Raw genomic sequence first — 22,499 nt, forward strand, 5'->3', positions numbered from 1 at the left:
ATGACGCTATTTCTTCTGGAAACAAACTTTGTTGCATTTTTCTGTTATCTCTGTAAAACTGCTTTGAAACAATCTGTCTTGTAAAAAGTGCTATAGAAATAAATGTGACTTGACTTGACTAAAATTATTAGATATTAAGTAATAATTATGAGATAAAAATTAGAAATTGACACACTACCATAATTAGCCATACATAATAAATACATAATATACATAATAAATACATAATAAAAAGTAAAAACTATAAATGTTAGAAAATAATAAATTATAATTATGAAATAAAGTCCAAAAAGTAAAAGTATGGACCTCCATAGACATTTATAGCATAAAATCACAGGCAGAAGTAGAAAATATTGTTTGAGACGTGAGCGCCCTCTGTAGACTGACTGCAGTTCTGCGCCCTCAGTTTCACTTTCTCAAAGACGAAACCAGGAAACTCGTCAAATCACGGAAAGAGATTATTGAGCTCCTTTACATGTCTGTAAAATGGCACAAGCCAGCATTTCCATGGCTCAGGACCAGTTCAGCTGTTCAGTTTGTCTGGATCTACTGAAGGATCCAGTGACCATTCCCTGTGGACACAGTTACTGTATGAACTGTATTACAGACTGCTGGAATCAGGAGGATCAGAAGGGAGTTTACAGCTGCCCTCAGTGCAGACAGACCTTCACTCCAAGACCTGTCTTATGTAAAAATGTGGTGTTTGCTGAAATGGTGGAGAAATTGAAGACAAAACTCCATGCAGTTGTTCCTGCTCACTTCTACGCTGGACCTGGAGATGTGGAGTGTGACATTTGCACTGGAACAAAATACAAAGCCATCAATTACTGTTTAGTGTGTCTCAACTCCTACTGTCAAAATCACCTCGAGCAACACAAGCATTTTTTTAAAGTTAAGAAGCACAACTTGATGGATGCCACCAGCAAACTACAGGAGGTGATCTGCCGTAAACATGATAAACTTTTGGATATCTACTGTCGTACTGACCAGCAGTGCATTTGTTATCTGTGTGGAATGGATGCACACAAAAACCATGACACTGTAACAGCTGTAGAAGAGAGGATGGAGAAGCAGGTATGATGAACACACATTCTAATGCAAACATTTATTTTATTTTATTTTGTTTTACTCTTTTTTTATGTATACAATCAATCAATATGTCATTATTTATCAGTGCTTAGCATTGTATATCTTCTGATGGGATTGCATGCATAACAAATGTCCTTGCAAATTGATATTTAATTATACAAATTTAAATTGGATATATTTAAATATGCTTAACTTTGCTACTTTGCTAACTATATACCTTCAATTAACACCGGAGCAAATGTAGTTGCTTTGCCATTTAGCAAACTGTATTTTTAAAATGTATGATTGTTTTAAAACTAAAATCTATCTATCTGTCTGTCTATCTATCTATCCATACATCCGTCCGTCTGTCCGTCTGTCTGTCTGTCTATAAAGATAAATAAATAGATAGATAGAGATAAGAATTTGTGGTAAATAAAGACAAAGTAATTTATGATCTAAACCACAATAATGAGTGCGGATTTTATTTTTATTTTATTCAATTTTCTTTGTTCGTTGTTCATTGGTTATTCATTCATTTACTCAAGTATTGCTACTGTAATTTTTGAAAATGAAATAAAGAAACCTATTCAAAAAACATAAAAAGTATAGACTTTGTACTGACTTATAGATCTAAAATAATTTAGATTCGACTTTTTTTAAGTATTTTAAAATATTTGCACTATACTATAACTTGCACATTGCATTTTTGTCCTGTAGGAACAGCTGAGAAAGACACAGACTGAGTTTAAAAAGAGAATCCAGCAGAAAGAGAAAGATTTTCAGGAGCTGAGAGAGACTGTAAAGTCACACAAGGTGAGTTTTGAGCACATGAGAAGAACAACATCTGTGTTCACTGTTGGACTAATGTCACGACTGTGTGTCGTATAACAGCGCTCTGCACTGGCAGCGGTGGAGGACAGTGAGAAGATCTTTACTGAGCTGATCCGCTCCATTGAGGGAAGATGTTCTGTGTTCACACAGCAAATCAGAGATCAGGAAAAAGCTACAGTGAGTCGAGCTGAACGACTCTTGAGGCGACTTGAGCAAGAGATCGATGACCTGAAGAGGACAGACGCTGAGCTAGAGCAGCTTTCACACACAGCCTATCACAGCAATTTCCTCCAGGTAACATTGATCTTAAAGCAGGTCTTTAGTTAAATTCTGATTTGCAGGTAAGGTTTAATAATTCAATGAATCATTAGGTGACTGGCAATGGTGTAAGCAAAAAACAATCATACACAGAATAAGTAAACACAGCTTTTTTTAGCACAAGTTGCTTTTTGATAGTTATCAGAAGCAAAGTAGAAAAGTTATTTGCTACTTTTAAAAAGTAGCCTTCATTATTTTGCCCAAAATACGTTGAAATTCACACCTCAGTTGTTCAATTTCAGCATTGGCATCACAAAAATACAGTAAAAACTGTAATACTGTGAAATTTATTTTAAAATAACAGTTTTCTATTTGAATATATTTTAAACTGTAATTTATTCCTGTGATGCAAAGCAGAATTTTCAGTATCATTACTCCAGTTTCCAGTGTCACATAATTCTTCAGAAATCATTCTAATATGCTGATGTGATGCTCAAAAATAATTGCTAAATAAAAGTATGAATTTCTTCCAAAAAAACAAAGAAAAAAAGGAAAACAATGAACATTACTGACCCCTTGCTTTTAAACGCAGTTTATAAAAATGGCTGGGAAATCTGGTTTCATTTATTGTTTGTTATGTGAAAAGTAGAATTAATGTGTCTACCGTGTGTTATGTTTGTCTTTGTCTGTAGAGTTTCCAGTCTTACTCTGTTCCTCCCGAATATACAGATGTACCCATCACTTCCTCCTCTTCAATTTTCTTTAATGGTGTGGCAAAATCTGTCTCCTTGCTTAGAGAGAAACTTGTGGATTTCTGCAAACAAGAGATAGAAATGATATTGGGTAGAGGTGAAGTTCTTAAGGTTTATTTGTGTTCAAAGATTACACTGCATTAGGTAACATGTAGATGCAATTGCATAAAATCATCACATTTTAAATCTCTGTTGGTTTTTTATAGTGACATACATCCAGATCATTCCCACCCCAGACCCCGAGACCAGGGAGAATTTCTTACAATGTAAGTGCACATGATCCTCTTTGAACTAAGAGTACATCTGAAGCTGTTTAATTTGGTTATACAAATTTCGATTACACTTTATTTCGAAGTGACGTTGTTACTGTGTAACTACTACACAAATAAGTCGTCGTCGTCGGCAGCCGTCCGTCTCGGGAGACGATGGGGTAGCTCGGTGTGTCTATCTGCACCGCCGGGAATGGCTGTGCAGACCAATTCTAGAGTGGCAGTCCTTGCCGCACTGGGTGCAGGAGAAGGGGGATGGCTGGTCAGGCTGGTGTTGCCGCTGCTTCCGCCTAGCTCTCTTTGCCACGGCAGTGTCGTTTCGTGCCGCTTCTGCTTTGATTGTTGCCTGCCGGACTGCTTGTCGCCAAGCGGAGCGATCATCAGCCAGGCTCTCCCATGCGCTGGGGGCAATGCCGCATTGCTTCAAGTCCTTTTTGCAGACGTCTTTGAAGCGCAATTTGGGGCGCCCTGTGGTTCTGGTGCCTTCAGCCAGCTCGCCGTAGTGGAGGTCTTTGGGGATGCGGCCTGCGTCCATCCTCCTGACATGCCCAAGCCAACGCAGCTGTCTTTCGCTGAGCGTTGCATGCATACTGCTCATGTTGGCTCGTTCCAGCACCTCTGTGTTGGGGATCTTGTCCTGCCACTTGATATGCAGTATGCGACGCAGCATGTGGAAGCTGTTGAGTTTCTTCTTGTGCTTTGCGTAGGTGGTACATGACTCGCTGCCATAGAGGAGCGTACTGAGCACGCAGGCTTGGTACACGCGCAGTCTGGTCGTCTCAGTGAGGCTGGAGTTGTTCCACACTCGCTGATTCAACTTGGCCATGACTGCGGCAGCCTTGGCGATTCTGCTGTTGATCTCAGAGTCGATGGATAGCGAGCTGGAGATCGTGGAACCAAGGTACGTGAAGTTCTCAACAACGTCCAGGCTGTACCCGTCGATGGCGGTGTTTGGAGGGGTCTCTGCTCCCTGTATCATGACGTTGGTCTTCTTCAGGCTGATGGTCAATCCAAACTCCTTGCAGGCGTGTGAGAGGCGGTTGACAAGCTGCTGAAGTCCGTCAGCCGTGTGTGAGGTCAAGGCTGCGTCATCAGCGAAGAGCATCTCGCGGATGAGTACCCCTGTGACTTTGGTCTTGGCACGGAGACGGGCTATGTTGTAGAGCTTGCCGTCCGACCTGGTGCGGATGTAGACACCCTCGCTGCAGTCTTTGAAGGCGTATTGGAGGAGCATGGAGAAGAAGATACCAAATAGTGTGGGCGCGAGGACGCAGCCTTGTTTCACTCCGCTGCTGACTGGGAAGGCTTCGGATGTTGCGCCGTTGTAGCATACTGTGCTGTGCATATTCTCGTGGAAGGACGTGACCACTGCAAGCAGGTGTGGGGGGCAACCAATCTTCTGCAGCAACCTGAAGAGTCCGCTTCTGCTGACCAGATCAAACGCCTTTGTGAGGTCGATGAAGGCGATGTAGAGTGGCATGTGCTGCTCCTGACACTTCTCCTGCAGCTGGCGTAGTGAGAAGATCATGTCTACTGTTGATAGGCCATCCCTGAAGCCGCACTGGGACTCGGGGTAGACGCGGGAGGCGAGGCCAGACGTCTGCAGGCGGGCCAGAGCGACGCGGGCGAACACTTTGCCTACAATGCTGAGGAGGGAGATGCCCCGGTAGTTGTTGCAGTCACTACGGTCTCCCTTGTTCTTGTACAGGGTGACAATGTTAGCGTCTCGCATGTCCTGGGGGATGTAGCCCTGTTCCCAGCAGAGACAGAGGAGGTCGTGGAGTGGTTGTAGCAGGGCTGGTATCCCGCTCTTTAGAACCTCTGGAGGGATTCCATCGCTCCCTGGCGCCTTCCTGCAGGCAAGGCAGTCGATGGCTTTGCTGAGCTCGTCCATGGTTGGTGGGGTATCTAGCTCCTCCATGACTGGTAGGTCTGGGATGGCGTTGAGAGCCGTGTCAGTCACCACGTTCAGCGTCGCGTATAGCTCGAGGTAGTGCTCCGTCCATCGCTTCATCTGCTTTTCCTGGTCGGTGATGACCTCGCCCGTCTTGGACTTGAGGGGGGCGGTCTTGGAGGGGGTTGGGCCTGTTGCCTTCTTGATGCCCTCGTACATCCCTCTTGCGTTTCCTGTCTCGGCAGCTCTCTGTATGCTGCTGCAGAGGTTTAGCCAGTAGGTGTTGGCGCAGTGGCGGGCGGTCTGCTGGGCTTTGTTCCTGGCAGTCCGGAGGGATTGTAGGGTACTAGGGCTTGGATTGGCCTTGTAGGCCAGAAGGGCTTTCCTCTTTGCCTCAGTCACGGGCTCCATTTCTTCCCAGTGGGCCTCGTACCAGTCGGCATTTTTCCGCTCCTTCTTCCCGTAGACGATGATGGCGGCGTTGTAAACCGCGTCGCGGAGGCGGGGCCACTTGGAGTCGATGGTGTCATCTGCTGACACTCCCTCGCTGAGGGCGTGTTCCAGCCTGCTGATGAACTGCTGGGTTTTCTCAGGATTGCTGGCGCAGCAGGCATTTATGCGTGGGCGACCCTTCTTCTTGGAGTGGTGCAACCTTTTGGGTGTAGTGCGCACCTTGCTTGCTACGAGGGCGTGGTCCGTATCGCAGTCTGCACTGTGGTAACTGCGGGTGAGGAGGACGCAACCAATGTCCGCTCTTCTGGTGATGACTAGGTCAAGCTGTTGCCAGTGGCGGGATCGGGGGTGCCTCCATGACACCTGCTGGATCTCTTTACACTTGAAGAAGGTGTTGGTCACGCACAGGCCGTGGTGGCACAAGAGCTCGAGCAGTCTCTGGCCATTCTCGTTTATCTTCCCCCTCCCAAAGCTTCCGAGGCAGGTGGGCCAAGCCTTGTGGTCAGCTCCTACTCTTGCATTGAAGTCTCCTAAGAGGTAAAGGCCTTCAGTGCTGGGCCACCTGGATATCGCTTCATCTAGGGCCTGGTAGAACTCATCTTTTTCCTCGGCGGTGGAGCAGAGGGTTGGGGCGTACACGCTGAGAATGTTGACTGGGCCAGAAGACTTTGACAGCCGGAGGGTGAGTATCCTCTCTGTGCCTGCTGTGGGGAGCTCGGTGAAACTGACAAGTGTGTTCTTCACAGCGAAGCCAACACCATGTTGCCTGGGTTGGTCTGGGGACTTCCCCTGCCAGTAGAAAGTGTAGTTTGTTTCCCTGATGGTGCCGTTGTCAGCCAGCCGGGTCTCCTGTAGGGCGGCAATGTCGACGTTCAGTCGTGACAGTTCCCTGTCAATGACGGCCGTCTTCCTTGCGTCGTCGATCTGCAGAAGGTCCGCGGTTAGTCCTGGACACATGGTCCTGACGTTCCAGCTAGCGAAACGAAGAGCTGGAGGCTTCTTTCTTGGTTCTTCCTTTGACTTGCCTGGTGCGAGTGTTTAGTGGCCCACTTTTCGAGAGATGCCTCTCTAATCCCCACGCACCCAGTGGGGCGGGTGAGCCATGGCGGGACGGCACCTTACTGGCTGGGGGCTGCCCAGCTTGAGGCGGGCGGTAGCTGTCCAATGAGGCGCGATGACCTCTCCCACCGTCGAAGGGGACCCCTGGCGCTCGCTTCCTTCGCCAATCGGACGAGCTTATAACCGGTAACTGCCCCCTCCCGTGTTGAGTCGACATCTTCCGATGGCGCTGGAGTGTCCTCTCCAGTGGAGCTACAGAGCCTGGGCAGGGTTATATGGAGGGCCAGCTGTTGCCCATGCAGCAGCCCCCCCCTCTCCGCGAAGCTGAAGAATCCAAGGGAAAGAGTAAAGGGAAAGACAGAGTCGATACAGCTTGGCTCCAGCTGCGCCGCAGGAGTTGCCGGTGAAGACGATACTATGTCATGCCGCCTTAGGGACTCCAGCTCCGGATTTTCTGTCAGGGTTTACTCCCTTAGCCTTTCCCCTGAAGGGGTTTGCCGCAAGGCAGCGGAGGTTTGGAATCAGAGTTGCCTTCTCCTAGATGAGCTACCATCCAAGGTTGACGAGCCCCATCTGCCCGAAGCGACTGGTTTTGAGGCGCCAGAGGACCGCCTTTGCCCCTTCTCCTGTCAGTGGGAACGGTTTCGCCGGACTTAGTAGCTAAGCCACACGGGAAGGCCAGGAGCTGGACTGGGTTGTCAGAGGCTGTTTGAGACGCACACCATTGAGGGCATTTTATAGGAAGTGGGAGCTTATCCCCACTGCCACCCCCGGTTTAGCAACCTTCGAAACCTACACAAATAAGTACTGTGTATGAATTACCTACATGTACTTACTATAGGGTTAGTGTACACAAATAAGTACTGTGTATGAATTACCTACATGTACTTACTATAGGGTTAGTGTAGGATTAGGGTTTGGTTTAGGGTTATTTGCATGTAAATATGCATAATTTATAGCTGTTACCATAGTAAATACATGTTACGCGTAACAAGGACACATTCAAATAAAGCTTCACCAAAACTTGTCATTTACACGACAACAGTGTTTTGGGGGCATGAAAACGCAAACTTTCGAAAACAGGTTTCAAAGTGCTAGTTTTCTAAGCATAAGAAAATCTAAGCTTATGTAAAGCAATTCAATTGTTATAACAGTTGAGCAGACTACTTACATAAAATGCATATTAATATCAGTTTTCACTGTATATCTTCCAATAATATGTCTTAGTAAGATGATATTTAAATGCTTATTTTCATGACTAAAGCTCTGCAGTTTTTTATTGTGGGGGTCAAAACATACAATGTAATGCAATACAATGATGATGGACAGATGTACAAATAAACGTTTCTCAAAATTCCTTAAAATAAACATTCATAAAAAATTTATAAATCAAGTAAATCTAAGTTCAAATGCAAAAAAGTTTCTCTTTTTAAAGGAAGACACAAAATTGTATGTTGTAAATAACAAAAATGTTGGAAATAACCTTAATTACATTTTAAGTAAATGTGTATACTATGTTAAATTATATATTTGAATGGATACATTTGGTAATAGATCCTTTATTTCCTCCAGATTTCTGTCAGCTCACTCTGGATCCAAACACAGTGCACAAACGCCTTCGTCTATCTGAAGCAAACAAAATGGCCGCTGACAGTGGTACAGTCCAGCAGTATCCCGATCATCCAGACAGATTTGATTATCCTCTTCAGGTGTTGTGTAGAGAGAGTGTGTGTGGACGCTGCTACTGGGAATTGGAGTGGAGTGGTGATGGTGGTGTCTCTATATCAGTGTCATATAAGAGCATTAGTAGGAAGGGGACTTCCGATAAGTGTGTGTTTGGGTTTAATCGGCAGTCCTGGAGACTGTTCTATGGTCTGTTCGGTTGCTCATTTTACTACGATAAGAAACGGGTTAAACTCTCCGTCCCATCCATTGGCTGTAGAATAGGAGTGTATGTGGATCACAATGCAGGAACTCTGTCCTTCTACAGCGTCTCTGACACAATGACCCTCATCCACAGAGTCCAGACCACATTCACTCAGCCCCTCTATCCTGGGTTTTTACTTTCTTTTGTATCAACTGTAAAATTGCACTTGTGAAAACTGTACTTTTAAAAATAGTGCTTACTATAAAAGTAATGTATACTTTCAAAGTTGATGTATCCATGTTAAGCCTGACACATGAAACAATAGTCCAAAGAAAATGCAAATTTATTGAGATGGAACAGTTTATTAAGCATTTGGACAAAGTCTAAAAATAATGAAAATGTTTTTGTTGAGTTTCATATTTGATATATCAGGTTTTTATGGCTTATATAGTACGATACAGGAGAATATGAGAATATATACGCCCAAACTGAGAGTAAAAATAACAGTATAGCAGACAACTTAAAATAAATATAAATATCCGTTGTCACTCTATCTCTCAATAATATGTCTTAGTAAGATTATATTTCAATGCGGTGAACGTGATTTCACCTAGTACCACATGTTCCTGCATCAACACCTTTGTTGATCCTGGAACAACTTTCGGATCAACCAATCAAATTTGAGGGACAAGTTTACAGTTTATGTCAAGTTTCGGCTTAGAACCAGGGTAAGGTGCTTCAACATCAGTGTTATTCACCTATCATTTCCCTCTGATTTTAGGGAAAAGTTATGGGTAGGGTTAGATTTAGGGGTAGGGATAGGGTAAGGACTAAATTTTGGGACAGGAATGTTATTCCAGGATCAACAAAATATGTTGAACTAGGAACATGTCTTACTTGGCAAAATCACGGTGACCATTTAAAAGCTTAGTTTATGTTCAAAGCTATGGATTTTTATTTTTATTTTGTAGGGATCAAAACAGTAATGCAATACAATGGCGACTTAGAGATGTACAAATAAATGTCCCTATGTATCAAATTTGATTCTAACATTTTAACATGACTTTTCTAAAAATTAATAAAGTATACCTAGTAAGTCTAGTAAGTGTTCATCATGAAATATTACTAACAATATAACATTTGTTTATTTTTATGTTTACTTTATAAAAAACAGTAAAGATTTCAAAGCAAAAGGGCTCATGGACAACAATTATACTAAAAGGCCTATTACTATAAACTATCAATCAGACAACAGTAGGCATGTAGTATTGTCTAGACGTTTTTCAGCAAAGTGTTGATCAGTTTTGAGGCCTTAAAAATGTGCGTATGAAAAATGATTCAGTAGGCTTCATGGGGTTAACGTATGTAGTTAACGACTTATGGCGTTGCAACTTCATTTAAAGTATGTATGTGATATGGAATTATTGTTAAAATTTTACTTATATGCAACAAGTTCAACTTTCAAGGGCTTTTTGACACTTTAGTAGCACTTGAGCAAAGCTGAGTGTGTAATAAATGTTAATGCACTTTAAATATATATAGTATAGTATAGTGTGGTATAGCATGTACTGACAGCACAACCTTATTTAAGCAAGTGCAACATGTTCCTGGGTAAACATATTTGTTGATCCGGGAATAACATTCCAATCAACCAATCAGATTTAAGGGACAAGTTTCGCTTACAACCAGGGTTAGGTTCTTCTACATCAGTGTTATTCACCAATCATCACCCTCTAATTTTAGAAAAATACCTATGGGTAGGGTTAGGTTTAGAGGTAGGTATAGGGTTAGGACAAGATTTTCGGACAGGAATGTTTTTCCAGGATAAAAAAAGGAGGCATTTTAGTGCAATTCTGAAACCTAATCAACTATGCTTAAAATTTATTTTTATTATAATCTTGAATGTGCATATATTCTTTGGTTATTTATAAATACATCTGACATTACATTTTAATGTCATTATACGTCAAACATATACGCTACATTTTGCTGTATTTTAAGCACAACCAAGGATGAAAAAAGTACAGAAAATATCAATATCTAGTAATACACTAAATACTACTATAATTCTCTTCACATCAGCCATATTGATATCGCAACAATTGTCTGAGAAACAACTGTAAAACAATAAATAATAATAATTCATAATGTTTCAGTGGATTTGATAAATCAGATCTGAAAGTGACAAATAAATCCGTTGGAAATAAATTCAGAAGTGTGTGCATTTTTATGGATGTGAATATATTGGGTCAATATATTATACATTAAATGCTTTATTTCTGTATGTATTTATTTTAAAAAAGAACATAAACAGGAATAAGTAATTTCAATTTCATTTCCCAGACAGAAACATTGTGTCGGCACACACAGACACACACACACACACACACACACACACACACACACACACACACACACACACACACACACACACACACACACACACACACACACACACACACACACACACACACACACACACACACACACACACACACACACACACACACACACACGCACGCACACACGTAAACCCAAACGGCATGCAATATTTTACAAGTAGACACATGCTGTTTATAAAACTAAAATATGATCAATGATTATTTACTAATTGATCTCTCATTGAGAGGAGGAATAAAAGTGTATCTCTGTATTGAAGGTAACTATTTAGTAAAAAGTCTTATGAATAGATCAATTCCAACCATGTCCTTCTTAACACACATGCTCAATATGTTCTACTGAACCATAAAGACAGCACAGGTTTGATCGTACATCTCCAAAATAGCTTCTCCTCCCCCAATCCAATTCTCCTAGCTATGTTCTTGGAATTTCTATGAAAATCATCATGTTTCATTTTGTTTTGTTGCATTGTATATTGTCTGATTTTCATTCATTTGATCATGGCTGCTTTCCCAACTGGCGTACTTTTACGTGTCACAAGTATGTACTGCATTGTTGATTGTAAAGTAATATCAAAAGCCAGTATTCCATTCGGACTATTCCAACCAACACGCACAGAGAATGTGATCCAGGCACCTTTGAGATACTATTTTGATTTGAAATTCACAAATTCTTGACAAAAAGCTTAATGTGGTATTTTTACCACAGAGTAATTTTTCTTCCTCATATGTGACAGGATATCAGAGTGATCACATTGAATGTAATTTGAATTCAAATCCTACTGTATATGGAGATAAATCTGATAGGTATCAGATTCTTTGTAACATGATATCAGTGTGATCAGGCTGTATGGAATTCAAGTGATTTAAGTCAAGTCACCTTCATTTATATAGCGCTTTTAACAATATAGATTGTTTCAAAGCAGCTTTACAATGATAATAGGAAATTAAAGTAACAGAGATTGTTTTGGCTTTACAGCAGCTCTAGAATAAAGTGTGTATATATATATATATATATATATATATATATATCATTTTTTCATTTATTTTATAAAGCAGGGGATGTATAGTAAAAAAAAATCTAAAATTTAAAATCTATTTTATAAATGCATTAATCAATGCATTGTAAGTTTTATTCAAAATGTCAACTTGATGTTCCATGAAATTATACTTTTCTTTGTTGACATATACGCCAGACTTCTTCAATCATCCAATCTTCCAATCGACTGCAATAGATCTGCCTCCACCCAATCAACAACTGATGGATAGAACCAAGTCCCCACACTACATTTTTGTTTCTTTCAATAATTTGTTTCACTCGGATAGGCTATATGTCACAATAAGGAAGAAAAGACCTGTCACTAACTTAGTTTCATCGCGACTAAGACGTCATCAGATTTCCATAAAATGCATGTTTAACAACAGAGATTTTTGACTTTCTTTTTGAAAATACAGGACAAGAGGTAGAATTATGGAGAGGTAGATTATGGAATAATAAAACAAAAAATGTTACATGTGCAAATTTAAAACACATAAACTGAGAACTCTTTATGGAATCACTTTCTGCCAACATTTTTTTTCCCCCACAAGGCAGGATTTCTGGATATTACACAAGTAAATAACACAAGTTATGGCCTTTAAATGAAAAAAAGAAAAATAATTAAGAGGAAAAACTGGTTCCAAGGTCAACAGTTGATGTTATGAAAAATATCATCCATTTAAACAATAAATATATTACCCATATATATATATTTTTTTTTTCCCCCTCAGCCCCCTAGTCACAGTAGCCTACATTGTTATATATTTCATAGTTTTTCACCAAAGGCACTTTTGCAGTAACCGTCCTCAGCACTGTTACAGCACTCTGCTCTAAAACTCCCACAACGCCACTGTACAGTAAGTTCCGTTAACACAGTTTATGCTGACTTTCTTTTGGTCTTTGACATCAGTAAAATTCAATTAAGTATTCCGGATAAATCTGGTTGCTGTCAAATATAACGAAGATCTTAGGGTTTATCATGTCATCCACACAACTGTCGAAAAAGTTTGCAATGCTCGTGTCTTTAGAAGGAGGTCTGCAGTATTGGGGATGACCCAGTGTGTATTCCCCAACTAGAACCCGGGCCAGGAACATGCACTTGTAAGGCGGGTCACTCTGGAAAATAGCGGGCGCCATACCATGTCTCTGTAGGATAAAGTTATGCTTGCTAGTCGAATGGCAAAATTTGCTGGAATATCTTGCGTCGCGTGCAAAATAGCTTCCTGTGAAGACAAAAAATGTATGTTCACAATGTAAAATGTTTCTATAATGACATTTCAACAGGAGTGGAATATTTACAATTAAACCTACGACAAAAAATAGGCAACTTAAGTTTTATTCCTTATAAAAAGTCAAATTTTGCCCAATAAGAAAATAAATATGCTTCGGTAAATCATGATGAGGAGATAAAAATTCAAAAGTAAGATATAAAAAGTCAAAATAATTATTTGCAACTCGTATTTGCATATTTTTATCTCATCCAAAGCTGGAATTGTGACATAAAAAGTCACAATTATGTAATGCTAAGACAATTATGATATACTAAGTCATAATGAGATAAAGTCTAAATTATGACAAGTAAAATTTTAACAAAAAGTCAAATTATGACAAAAAGACAATTATGACATATTTGCAAATTTTTCTCATATTTGAGACAAAAATGTGAACAGCGATAAAGAGCGACTTTTTTTTGTCATTATGACTTTTTATGTCAATTTTTAAACTTACGGTATGTCAGAATTTGGACTTTTATGTTATTATTCCAGCTTATCTCATTATTATGACTTAAAAAAAGCATATTTTTTCATATGTGGAAGAAATGGGCTTCCATATACAACATATTTAAAAATGCAGTCTAAATATGTACATAATTCAGGTTGTTGCAGTAGTTACAGAAACAATTTTTTATAAAGTCATTATTTAGCTACATTCCATCATGTCTTTCGAAACCTTTATATTTTTTACTGTGGAAATAAAATAAATATTGAATCATTTTATACCAAATGTTTAAGGTTTTCTTATCAATAGAATGATAGTAGACGCTGACCATGGCAGATTTTCAGTGAAAAAGTTAACAAATTTATAATTTGGCTTCAGGACACTGGATGTATGAATGACTTTTATTTCATACTTTTTAGAGCTTGACAGCCCTATCCACATCCACTCTGTCACTGTAAGTAAAAGAGCAGCGTGAACATTTTTCAAAGCGTCACTTTTTGTGTTCAATGAAAGATAGAAGTCATACAGGTTTGGACTGACATGAGGATAAATAATGACACAGTTGTCATCTTTTGTGAATCATCCCTTTAATGCAAAACGACTCATGGACTGTACCTTTGCCATATACGTCACCATGACTTCCTGTCAGACGCCAATCAAAGTTGTATGTACATATGGCCTGTATGTTACTGTGGCCAGTTCCGTGAAAAAGCATCTTTTCTTCAACGTTTACGGCATGTTTTATTTTTCTCAGCTGGGCCTTTTTCCTGTAATATATTAGCATTTGTTTATTAATAAATGAAATGGTCAAAAACATTTAAAATGAAAATTAAGAACACTTTATTTGCTTAGAAGCCTTGTAATAAGTGTGATATGCAGACAGTGAATTATTATTGCAATATAAACCTTTTCAGGTTTGTTTCAAATTTTGGAAAATGAGTCAACCTGCAGAAAAATTCCCACAAATCCAGGTTCTGTATTCTCTGAATGGATCTGATGGACTGGCTCATGGTTCTCTCATATAACCGGGCCACTTCTTTGTACTCAAACGTATCTCTGCATATAGCAATAAGCTGGAGAGAAACAGTCACAGTCAAACAACAACAACATAAACATTTATTCATAAAGCACATTTAAACACTATGAACCATTATATATTTTGGTGCACAGCCAGACAACGCCTCATATACAAACATGGGATTTTTAACCCTGAATTTAATGGAAAGCCAGTGGAGGGATGCTAGAATTTCCCCTATTCTAGCTCCATCCAACTCCATTCTCAAACTGAGAATTGTCATCATAACAGTGATAAGGAATGTTGTATTTCTGAAAAATGTAGGCCAAAGGAAGCATATAAATGGAAAACAATAAAGGTCCCAAAATGGATCCCTGAGGCACACCACAAGAAGCAGATGAAAAAAATAAAAAAAAATAAAACTCAAATTAACAAAACAATTTGTATTCTCTAGGTAAGATGCAAACCACTGTAATTAAGTGTATTGCAGTCAAAATTCATTCGGTGTCATTCATTTAACATTATCTTTTTTTCTTTTCTTTTTTTTTTTTTACCTGATAGGGTTCCTCTGTATTAATTCTTTCCCAGTGACTGGGTACAGGAAGAGCTGGGTTATCGCAGATAAATCTGTGAAACACAAAATAAAATAAAAATATTTTTTTTATTATTTAACGTAATAAATAATACAAATGTAATGTATGATATAAAACATTACAATATAATTGTTATAATAATAAAAGCTGTATAAATGAGCTTACCTAAAGTCAGTCGCTGAATGCAATGCCCTTTTGATTGGCCTTTCTTTTCCAGTAGTCACATTGACTTGTTTCATAGCTAGTGACATGATAGAGTTGAGAAAATTACAGTAAAGATGTATCACAGCCCTCATGGCATTTATTACCACAAATCTAGATAACACAAATCTATGCTTTGCTTGGTAACTGACCAGAAAAGTCTAATTTATAGGTATATTTAGCAGTATAGAAGTCCATTGAAGCATGCTGATTCTTGCAGTAGTATTGTTCAATTTGCTCATTGGTGACAGAACACCCTGTGCTCGGTACTTCCTGTAGTGAACAGAAAAACAGCATGCTGTGATCAGCAAAAAGACACCTTATGAATTGCCATTCATATTAGTCTAATCTATCAGACTGCAGTTTTATAAAGCACAGTACATACTTCAAACATGTGCCAGATGCCACACTCGGCAAGGTAAAACCAGTGCCACTTTGTCTCTGATGTGTCCATTTCCTCCTCACATGATTCCTCATCAGAGGGCTTCTGGAGTACCCCTGAGCTCTCCAGATGTGTTTCAGTGGCCACACAGTGCATCTTTAAAGCAAATACACAAATATGACCATTTGGTAAACTTGTGTGTGACAATACTTCATTAATAACAAGCAATTATTCATCTGAAACAATCATTCATCTGTTTGATTTCACAGGACGCAATCTCATTCAAACAAGATATTTTGTAACTAAAACATACTGGAATGATCATATATAGTTATACTTTCTAATTATGTTTACTTGGTGTCTGAGTGATGTAAACGTCACACAATTTAGCAGCGGTCCAGACCATACTCATCATCTATTCATCAATCTACGTTTTGAACTATTTTAATCTTTCAGAATAGGCTTTCTCCAGCCCACATCAACGTTTATTTACAAACTTTACTCGTGAAATTAATCTAATTTGATTTTACCGGTCGCGATCTCATTAATAAAGGATATTTGTTTACCAGAACATGCTGCAATGATAAAATATAGATTTTAATAGTATTAATATATTGTGAATACCTTTCGAAAAAGCCTCGTTCCTCTTGTTGTTTTAAACAATGTCGATTTCATCTAAATTCGTGCAACATTGTTTTTTGTCATATTACTGGGTCTGTTTCCTCGATCTCTTGTTGTTGTGCGCTTCACTTCCGCATTCGCAGCTGTGACGTCATGCGTCTTTCAACCAAAGAGTATAGAAGAACTTCTATTAACTATAACTATTAATAACTCTAATAATAATTCTATAATTTATAATAATTTTATAATTCTATTTATAACTTCTAGTTCTTCTATACTCTTTGTTTCAACTACTAAGATTATTCAATAATAATACCAAACCTAAAATACATAATTAAAAAAATTAAACTGAAGGAGATACATGGATTAATAAGCTACAAAATGCAATAATAGTAATTAAAATAATAAAACTATTAAATAATATGGATACATTGCTTTTGCATTTTTGTCACAGCAAAATGCCTTACTACAGGCTCCTTCTTTAGAGGGATGTCATGAGGAAACACATTTTTCTTTAAATTGCAGAACTGAAAACGTCTTTGGCAGTTCAGACATTGTTTGCAAAACCAGCCAGTCAGCCACATCCTTCATTTTATTTTATTTTTACTCCATTAAACTATAAAAAAAAATACACCGAAATAGGCCCGGGGTGCGATATTTTTTTTCACAGGATGGTAAGGGAAGACTCATGAATATTCATTAGGGAACTCATCCCTGATTGGTCTTAACCCCAGTGACTCGTATGTTTAGGGGCGGGGTTAGGGGTAGGTCATCAGACCCCCAGTGAGGGGTAGGTTTAGGGGCGGGGTTAGGGGGTAGGTCATCAGACCAATCAGGCATGAGTTCCCTAATGAATATTCATGAGTCTTCCCCTACCATCCTGTGAAAAAAAATGCCGTGTTGCTCCAATTTCGCGTCCAGCCGTGCACGAGCGCAAAACCTCACCACACCCGCCCCTGTCAGTGATTGGTTGGAACACTGTTTATTTTGGCTTTGAGTGGTGGTTGTACCCATTTGTTTTTGTGTGGAGATCTCAGAGCCTAGGCTGCCTACAGAGACGCGGTTTTTGGACGGCATACTTATGGGGCGGGCAGCTAGCTGATCGTTAGGAAAGATTAGACATTTATTTTGGGGCCAGAAATCACTGATACAACCTTTCATTTTAACTTATGTATTTTAAAGTTAAACCAAACGGACAAAACTCCATTACCATTATTGCACATTTAGCTTGGTCATCGTTTAAATGCATTAAACTTAAGTTGGAGGGAACAGGGAATTCAACGCTATAGCCTACTCAGGACCAAGAATTCGTAAGAGTGATAAAAAGGTTATAATTCGTACGAATTTGTATGATTTTTCTAAACCCCATTGATATTTGTTTAGGGGGTAGGCCATTCGTAGCCTACGAATTCATACGAATTTGGCAACTCCTAAAATATTTACGATTGAGCAAAAATAGTAAGAATTCGTGCGAGTAGACGGTGGGCCGAACGCGTTTTTCGTGTTGTTGATCGATCTCCATCGATAGAGTATACGCTTCTTTTATGTACGATATTAAGTCATTATATGTAGTCAAATAAAATTTGTTGCCAATTCTGTTTTGATCATATATTTTCACAAATCGCGAGACAGGTCTAGTAGCTGAACCAATCCGAGTGTAGTTTTTAACGTCATTAATAATACTAACCAATCGCAGACGGCCAGGCTAGGACCCCGAAAGGGGCGGGAGTAATATAGCAGTAATGTTGTATTGGAGGCCTATATTTATATATCTAACATAAATAAGACACTTTATCTTGGATATGGAGTGTCTTGTGCATGTTACTAGCTGTACATCAACTAACATCATACCCTTATCACTAACAAGTTGGATCAAGTTTGTACAATGCTCTTTAGAGTGGGTGAATTTAAATACAAAAGCTTTTTTACAATACAAAATCCCCCAAAAAGCTGTGGAAAAATATGAAATCACAGAAGGCCACATTCCAGATGTGACAATTCATGTTGGCTACCATAGAGAATGCTACATGCAGTACGCTTACAAAATAAATATTGAGAGAGCCAGCAAGAAGAAATAAGACAGTACAGGAAGTTGAGGTGTGTATGGCAGCTTTATAGTGGTTAAGTGTAGTTGTTTGACCTTATACGTTTGGATAAATCATGGTATACATGCTTAGAATCCTTTTTAACCCCAAACATAAATTATTGATATTTACATCTCAGAAATAGTGAAAAAACATACATATATAATTATATAATGTAATAACATATACATTAAGTTAATTATTATATATTTATTCTTATAAAAGTTGAATATGTATTATCTTAGCATGACTATCTTTATAACTTAATGACAATTAAACTATTTTGGTCAAGCAGGCTTTAGTAGTAATATATATAATGATAGAACATTTAACATATCATATTAACAACAATAAATAGATCCCTCTGAAACTATGCACACAAAAAATAAACCATGCCGGGCCAGACCATGGATGTATTAAGAGAAAGGCCAGACATAGCCCTGTGTCTTAATTGGCATTTTAGTGAACTAATAAAAGGGTTCTATAGACACAGCAATCTAGTAGACACATTAAAACATTAAAATGTTTCTATTTTATAGACAGATAGACATACAAACCAAAATAGTGCAGTATCGAACAATCTAGTTATTCCATAATTCCAGAAGTGAAATAAAAGTGTGTTAATGTATAGTTGTGTGTGGGTGTGTGTATGTGTGTATGCATAAATAAAGTAACCATTTATTATTTATTACCATCATCATTACCATCACCACCACCACTCCTCACCACCATCATACTGCCGACATTGTATTAGTCAATTTTTATTTTTATTCTTATTTCCATCTTTCCTCCTATGTAACAATTGCCATTGTCAGCACTCTCCAAAAATAAAAAGATACTATATTAATATAATATAATATAACTCTCTCCTACATCTCTTCAGTCCTTATCTTCTCTTTTTTTATGTTATGTGTAGTGTCTAAGGTGAATTAAAAGAAGGAGTACAGTGTGAGAGTGTCCCAACTAGGGACAGAGATTGATACTGTCCCATGGAAACCACTTCTCTCCTGTCCTGCCTGCCTAATTGTTTGATGTTTTTCATATACAATTTGTTTTTTCCCTATTCTGTGTTGTGGTGCATTAAAAACACATGAAAAGATTAGGCGGGAATTTGGAAATAATCTATTGATTTAACCATAGCAGTAGTGATAACAATAAACATCAGGTTAGTAATTCCAGAACAGCACTGACAATAAAAATATTGATAATAATAATATTAATAATAATTATAATATTTTGATTTGGTGAAATTTCCACCAGGCTGTCACAGTGGCAGCTAGTTACTGTATTAAAACAAGTGTGTTGTTTGATTGATTTGGTGAGGAATGGTATATCAGCTATATTTAATTATTTGCATAGTGATTGTTCTATATCTAGCCATATAATATCGGACTGGGTGGGGTGGATTCATTTGTATATGTATTGCAGTTGGTTAGCCATGGAGTAATATTGAAAATTTGGTGCTTCTAGTCCTCCTTGAACCTTGTTTTTTTGTAGTGTAGTGAGTTTTATTTTGTCCAGTAGAAGTGAGTGATAATGGAGTCTAGTGATTTAAACCAGGTGAGTGTGGGGTGGGTTGGAATCATTGAGAATAGATAATTAATTTTTGGCAAAGTCGTCATTTTTATTACTGCTATCCTGCCAATTATGGAGATTGGAAGGTTGATCCATCGAAGCAAATCGTCTTTTATTTTTTTTAGCAGTGGTGTGAAGTTGAGTGTTACCCACTCTGACAGTCTGGAGGAGATCTTAATGCCTAAGTAAGTGATCATGACATAGGTATAGGTGATTGGTGGGCTATCACATCCCATTTGGTTTTATGTAAAGGGAGGGTGGAAAGATTTATTCCAGTTTATTGCGTAATCTGATATTTTTGAGAAAGACTGGATTGTTTTAATTATTATTTGAGTAGATGCTAGGGGTTCTTGTGTAAATAGTAGAATATCATCTGCATAAAGTGAGATTTTATGTGTTAGTTGTGGTGTTTCAATACCTTTGATTGCTGGGTTTTGGCAGATAGCTGCTGCTAAGGGTTCAATAAAAATAGTGAATAGGGATGGAGAGAGTGGACATCCCTGCCTCGTTCCCCTGTACAGTGTGAAGTTTTTTGATGTTAGTCCATTGGTTGTGACTGTGGCAGATGGTGATGTGTATAAAATCTTGATCCAGTTAATAAATGACTCTCCAAAGCCAAATTTTTGTAATGTGATGAATAGAAATTTCCAGTTGACCCTATCAAAAGCTTTTTCGGTGTCTAATGTGGAAATGAGAGTATCTTTCTGTTGTACTGATGAGTAATGCATTAAATTGTATAATCTGCGGGTGTTGTTGGATGCGTGTCTACCTTTTATAAAACCGGTCTGATCAGGATGGATGATATAAGGTATAATTTTTTATAATAATGCTTTGCTAATAATTTTTTTGTCGACATTTATAAGTGAAATAGGGCGATAGTTAGATGTGAAGGTGTGGTCTTTGTTAGGTTTAGGAATGAGTGATATAAGTGCTGTATTTCATGTGGGATGGGAACTTTGCATTATGTTTTATTTCCGTTATTGTTCTACTAAATAGTGGATATAAAGTTGACCAAAAATGTTCGTAGAACTCAGCAGGGAAGCCATCCGGTCCTGGTGCTTTATTATTTTGCATGTTTTTCAGCGCGGAGTGAAGTTCTTTTTCAGTGATTGGTAATTCGAGAGAGTTCATTTGTTCCAGGTTAAGTTTTGGTAGAATGGTGTTATCGAGGAATTGGGTTATATCTTCTTGGTTTGGGTCCAGATCAGATGAGTATAATTTTGTATAGTATACTTCAAATATTTTGTTTATCTCAATTGGAGAATTGGTTAGCTTCCCTGCTGAGTTTCTGATGGAGGTTATAGCTGTTTTTTCTTTATTTCTTTTAATTTGATTGGCTAAAAATTTTCCGGATTTATTGCTATGGTGGAAAGTTTCTTGAAGAATTCTGTGAGTCAGAAACTGGTTTCTTTTGTTTATTATTTCATTAAGCAAACATTTATATTTTCTTAATTCTTTATAGATGTCTTTTGACTGATTATTTGCATGTAAAATTTCTAATTCTTTTATTTTTTTATTAAAAGGGTTTTATGATGAACCGTGAAAAACAAAGGCCATTTTCATTGTTTTAGCAGAATAGATGTGTCAGGGCTTAGTGAGATCAGGTCAAGAAGATGTCTCACAGCAGGGTTGAGGATCTGGGATTACCTGGGGAAACAGATTAGCAGAGTTGTAAACAGTGTAGTAAAATTATTAGTTCCCGCCACAGTCTAATAAATGAGGATTTACATTTATGAGGCACTTAAAAAAAAGTGTAAATAGATGAGGCTAGGTAAAATGCATACAGTAATCACACTTGAATGCCGCTGTTAATGTTTCTCGACTTCGGATAGGATTCCTGCTGGGAAATGTTTGACTGTGTAGATTTCGTTAGAGAAGATTTTATGATGTGAACTCATGGAAGTGAATAGCTAGATAGAGAACGCATTTGCAACGCTAACCCTACAGTCGTGGTAATGGCACTATATATTGAACGAATACTATTGGCAGACGGTAGTCACGTGACGATATAATTCTTTTTTTGATTGGTTAGATGTATAGTGCTCCCTCGCGTTTGCCTAATCCGTTAATTAAACGTACATTTAGTTTTCAAAAAAATATGATCGACTTGACACTGCCAACAAGCGGACACCTGTTCAGAAAAAAATGATTTAGTTTATGTGAAAAAAAAAGCTACTCTATCCTCGAGGATCTATCATTTCAAAAACTAAAGCAGATATCAGCGTTCGGCTCACCGTCTAGAGTTAGTGAATACAAATTAGCCACTTCCTACGTAGGCTGACTGTTACGAATTGCCATGAGAATTCACGTGTTGGTTGCAAGAAGGAATCGACGAATGAGAATGCGCTGAAACATATTTTAATGATAGAGCTACTAGATGAACAATCGTCCGTCCATCCGTCCCCCTATCTATCTAT

General features: G+C 38.5%; 2 protein-coding genes across 3 annotated transcripts; one reads left to right on the forward strand and one right to left on the reverse strand.

Moving 5' to 3' along the window:
* The first annotated feature begins 398 nt into the window (after positions 1-398).
* Positions 399-10,662, forward strand: LOC143741658 (tripartite motif-containing protein 16-like). Its single transcript, XM_077233950.1, has 6 exons — positions 399-1,074; positions 1,789-1,884; positions 1,963-2,196; positions 2,853-3,009; positions 3,119-3,178; positions 8,160-10,662. The coding sequence occupies exons 1-6, from the start codon at positions 487-489 to the stop codon at positions 8,684-8,686; spliced, it is 1,662 nt and encodes a 553-aa protein (XP_077090065.1). The 5' UTR covers positions 399-486; the 3' UTR covers positions 8,687-10,662.
* A 1,713-nt stretch (positions 10,663-12,375) lies between these two features.
* Positions 12,376-16,580, reverse strand: LOC143741659 (protein mono-ADP-ribosyltransferase PARP11-like). 2 transcript variants are annotated; one of them, XM_077233952.1, is made up of 8 exons: positions 16,427-16,580; positions 15,806-15,958; positions 15,573-15,693; positions 15,385-15,460; positions 15,181-15,253; positions 14,557-14,684; positions 14,227-14,378; positions 12,376-13,115 (listed from the first exon to the last, which is right to left on the reverse strand). In XM_077233952.1, the coding sequence occupies exons 1-8, from the start codon at positions 16,475-16,477 to the stop codon at positions 12,799-12,801; spliced, it is 1,071 nt and encodes a 356-aa protein (XP_077090067.1). In that variant the 5' UTR covers positions 16,478-16,580; the 3' UTR covers positions 12,376-12,798. The 2 variants fall into 2 exon arrangements, with proteins under 2 accessions (XP_077090067.1, XP_077090066.1); XM_077233951.1 differs by having other exon boundaries at positions 14,518-14,684; positions 16,427-16,559.
* Positions 16,581-22,499: the final 5,919 nt, after the last annotated feature.

The sequence above is a fragment of the Siphateles boraxobius genome, unplaced genomic scaffold (genome assembly GCF_051911475.1).
Source record: "Siphateles boraxobius isolate OS27281-9 unplaced genomic scaffold, OSU_SipBor_1 19, whole genome shotgun sequence".
Taxonomy (NCBI): Eukaryota; Metazoa; Chordata; class Actinopteri; order Cypriniformes; family Leuciscidae; genus Siphateles; species Siphateles boraxobius.

What these genes read in the sequence shown, in the direction of transcription:
- LOC143741658 (XM_077233950.1), top strand. Translation starts at nt 487, where the DNA reads ATGGCACAAGCCAGCATTTCCATGGCTCAGGACCAGTTCAGCTGTTCA. An exon ending in AAGAGAGGATGGAGAAGCAG is followed by an intron (nt 1,075 to 1,788) that starts GTATGATGAACA and finishes TTTGTCCTGTAG; the next exon opens with GAACAGCTGAGAAAGACACA. An exon ending in AGACTGTAAAGTCACACAAG is followed by an intron (nt 1,885 to 1,962) that starts GTGAGTTTTGAG and finishes GTCGTATAACAG; the next exon opens with CGCTCTGCACTGGCAGCGGT.
- LOC143741659 (XM_077233951.1), bottom strand. Translation starts at nt 16,477, where the DNA reads ATGAAATCGACATTGTTTAAAACAACAAGAGGAACGAGGCTTTTTCGA. An exon ending in GAACGAGGCTTTTTCGAAAG is followed by an intron (nt 15,959 to 16,426) that starts GTATTCACAATA and finishes TTTGCTTTAAAG; the next exon opens with ATGCACTGTGTGGCCACTGA. An exon ending in TGGTGACGTATATGGCAAAG is followed by an intron (nt 13,116 to 14,226) that starts GTACAGTCCATG and finishes TTGTCTTCACAG; the next exon opens with GAAGCTATTTTGCACGCGAC.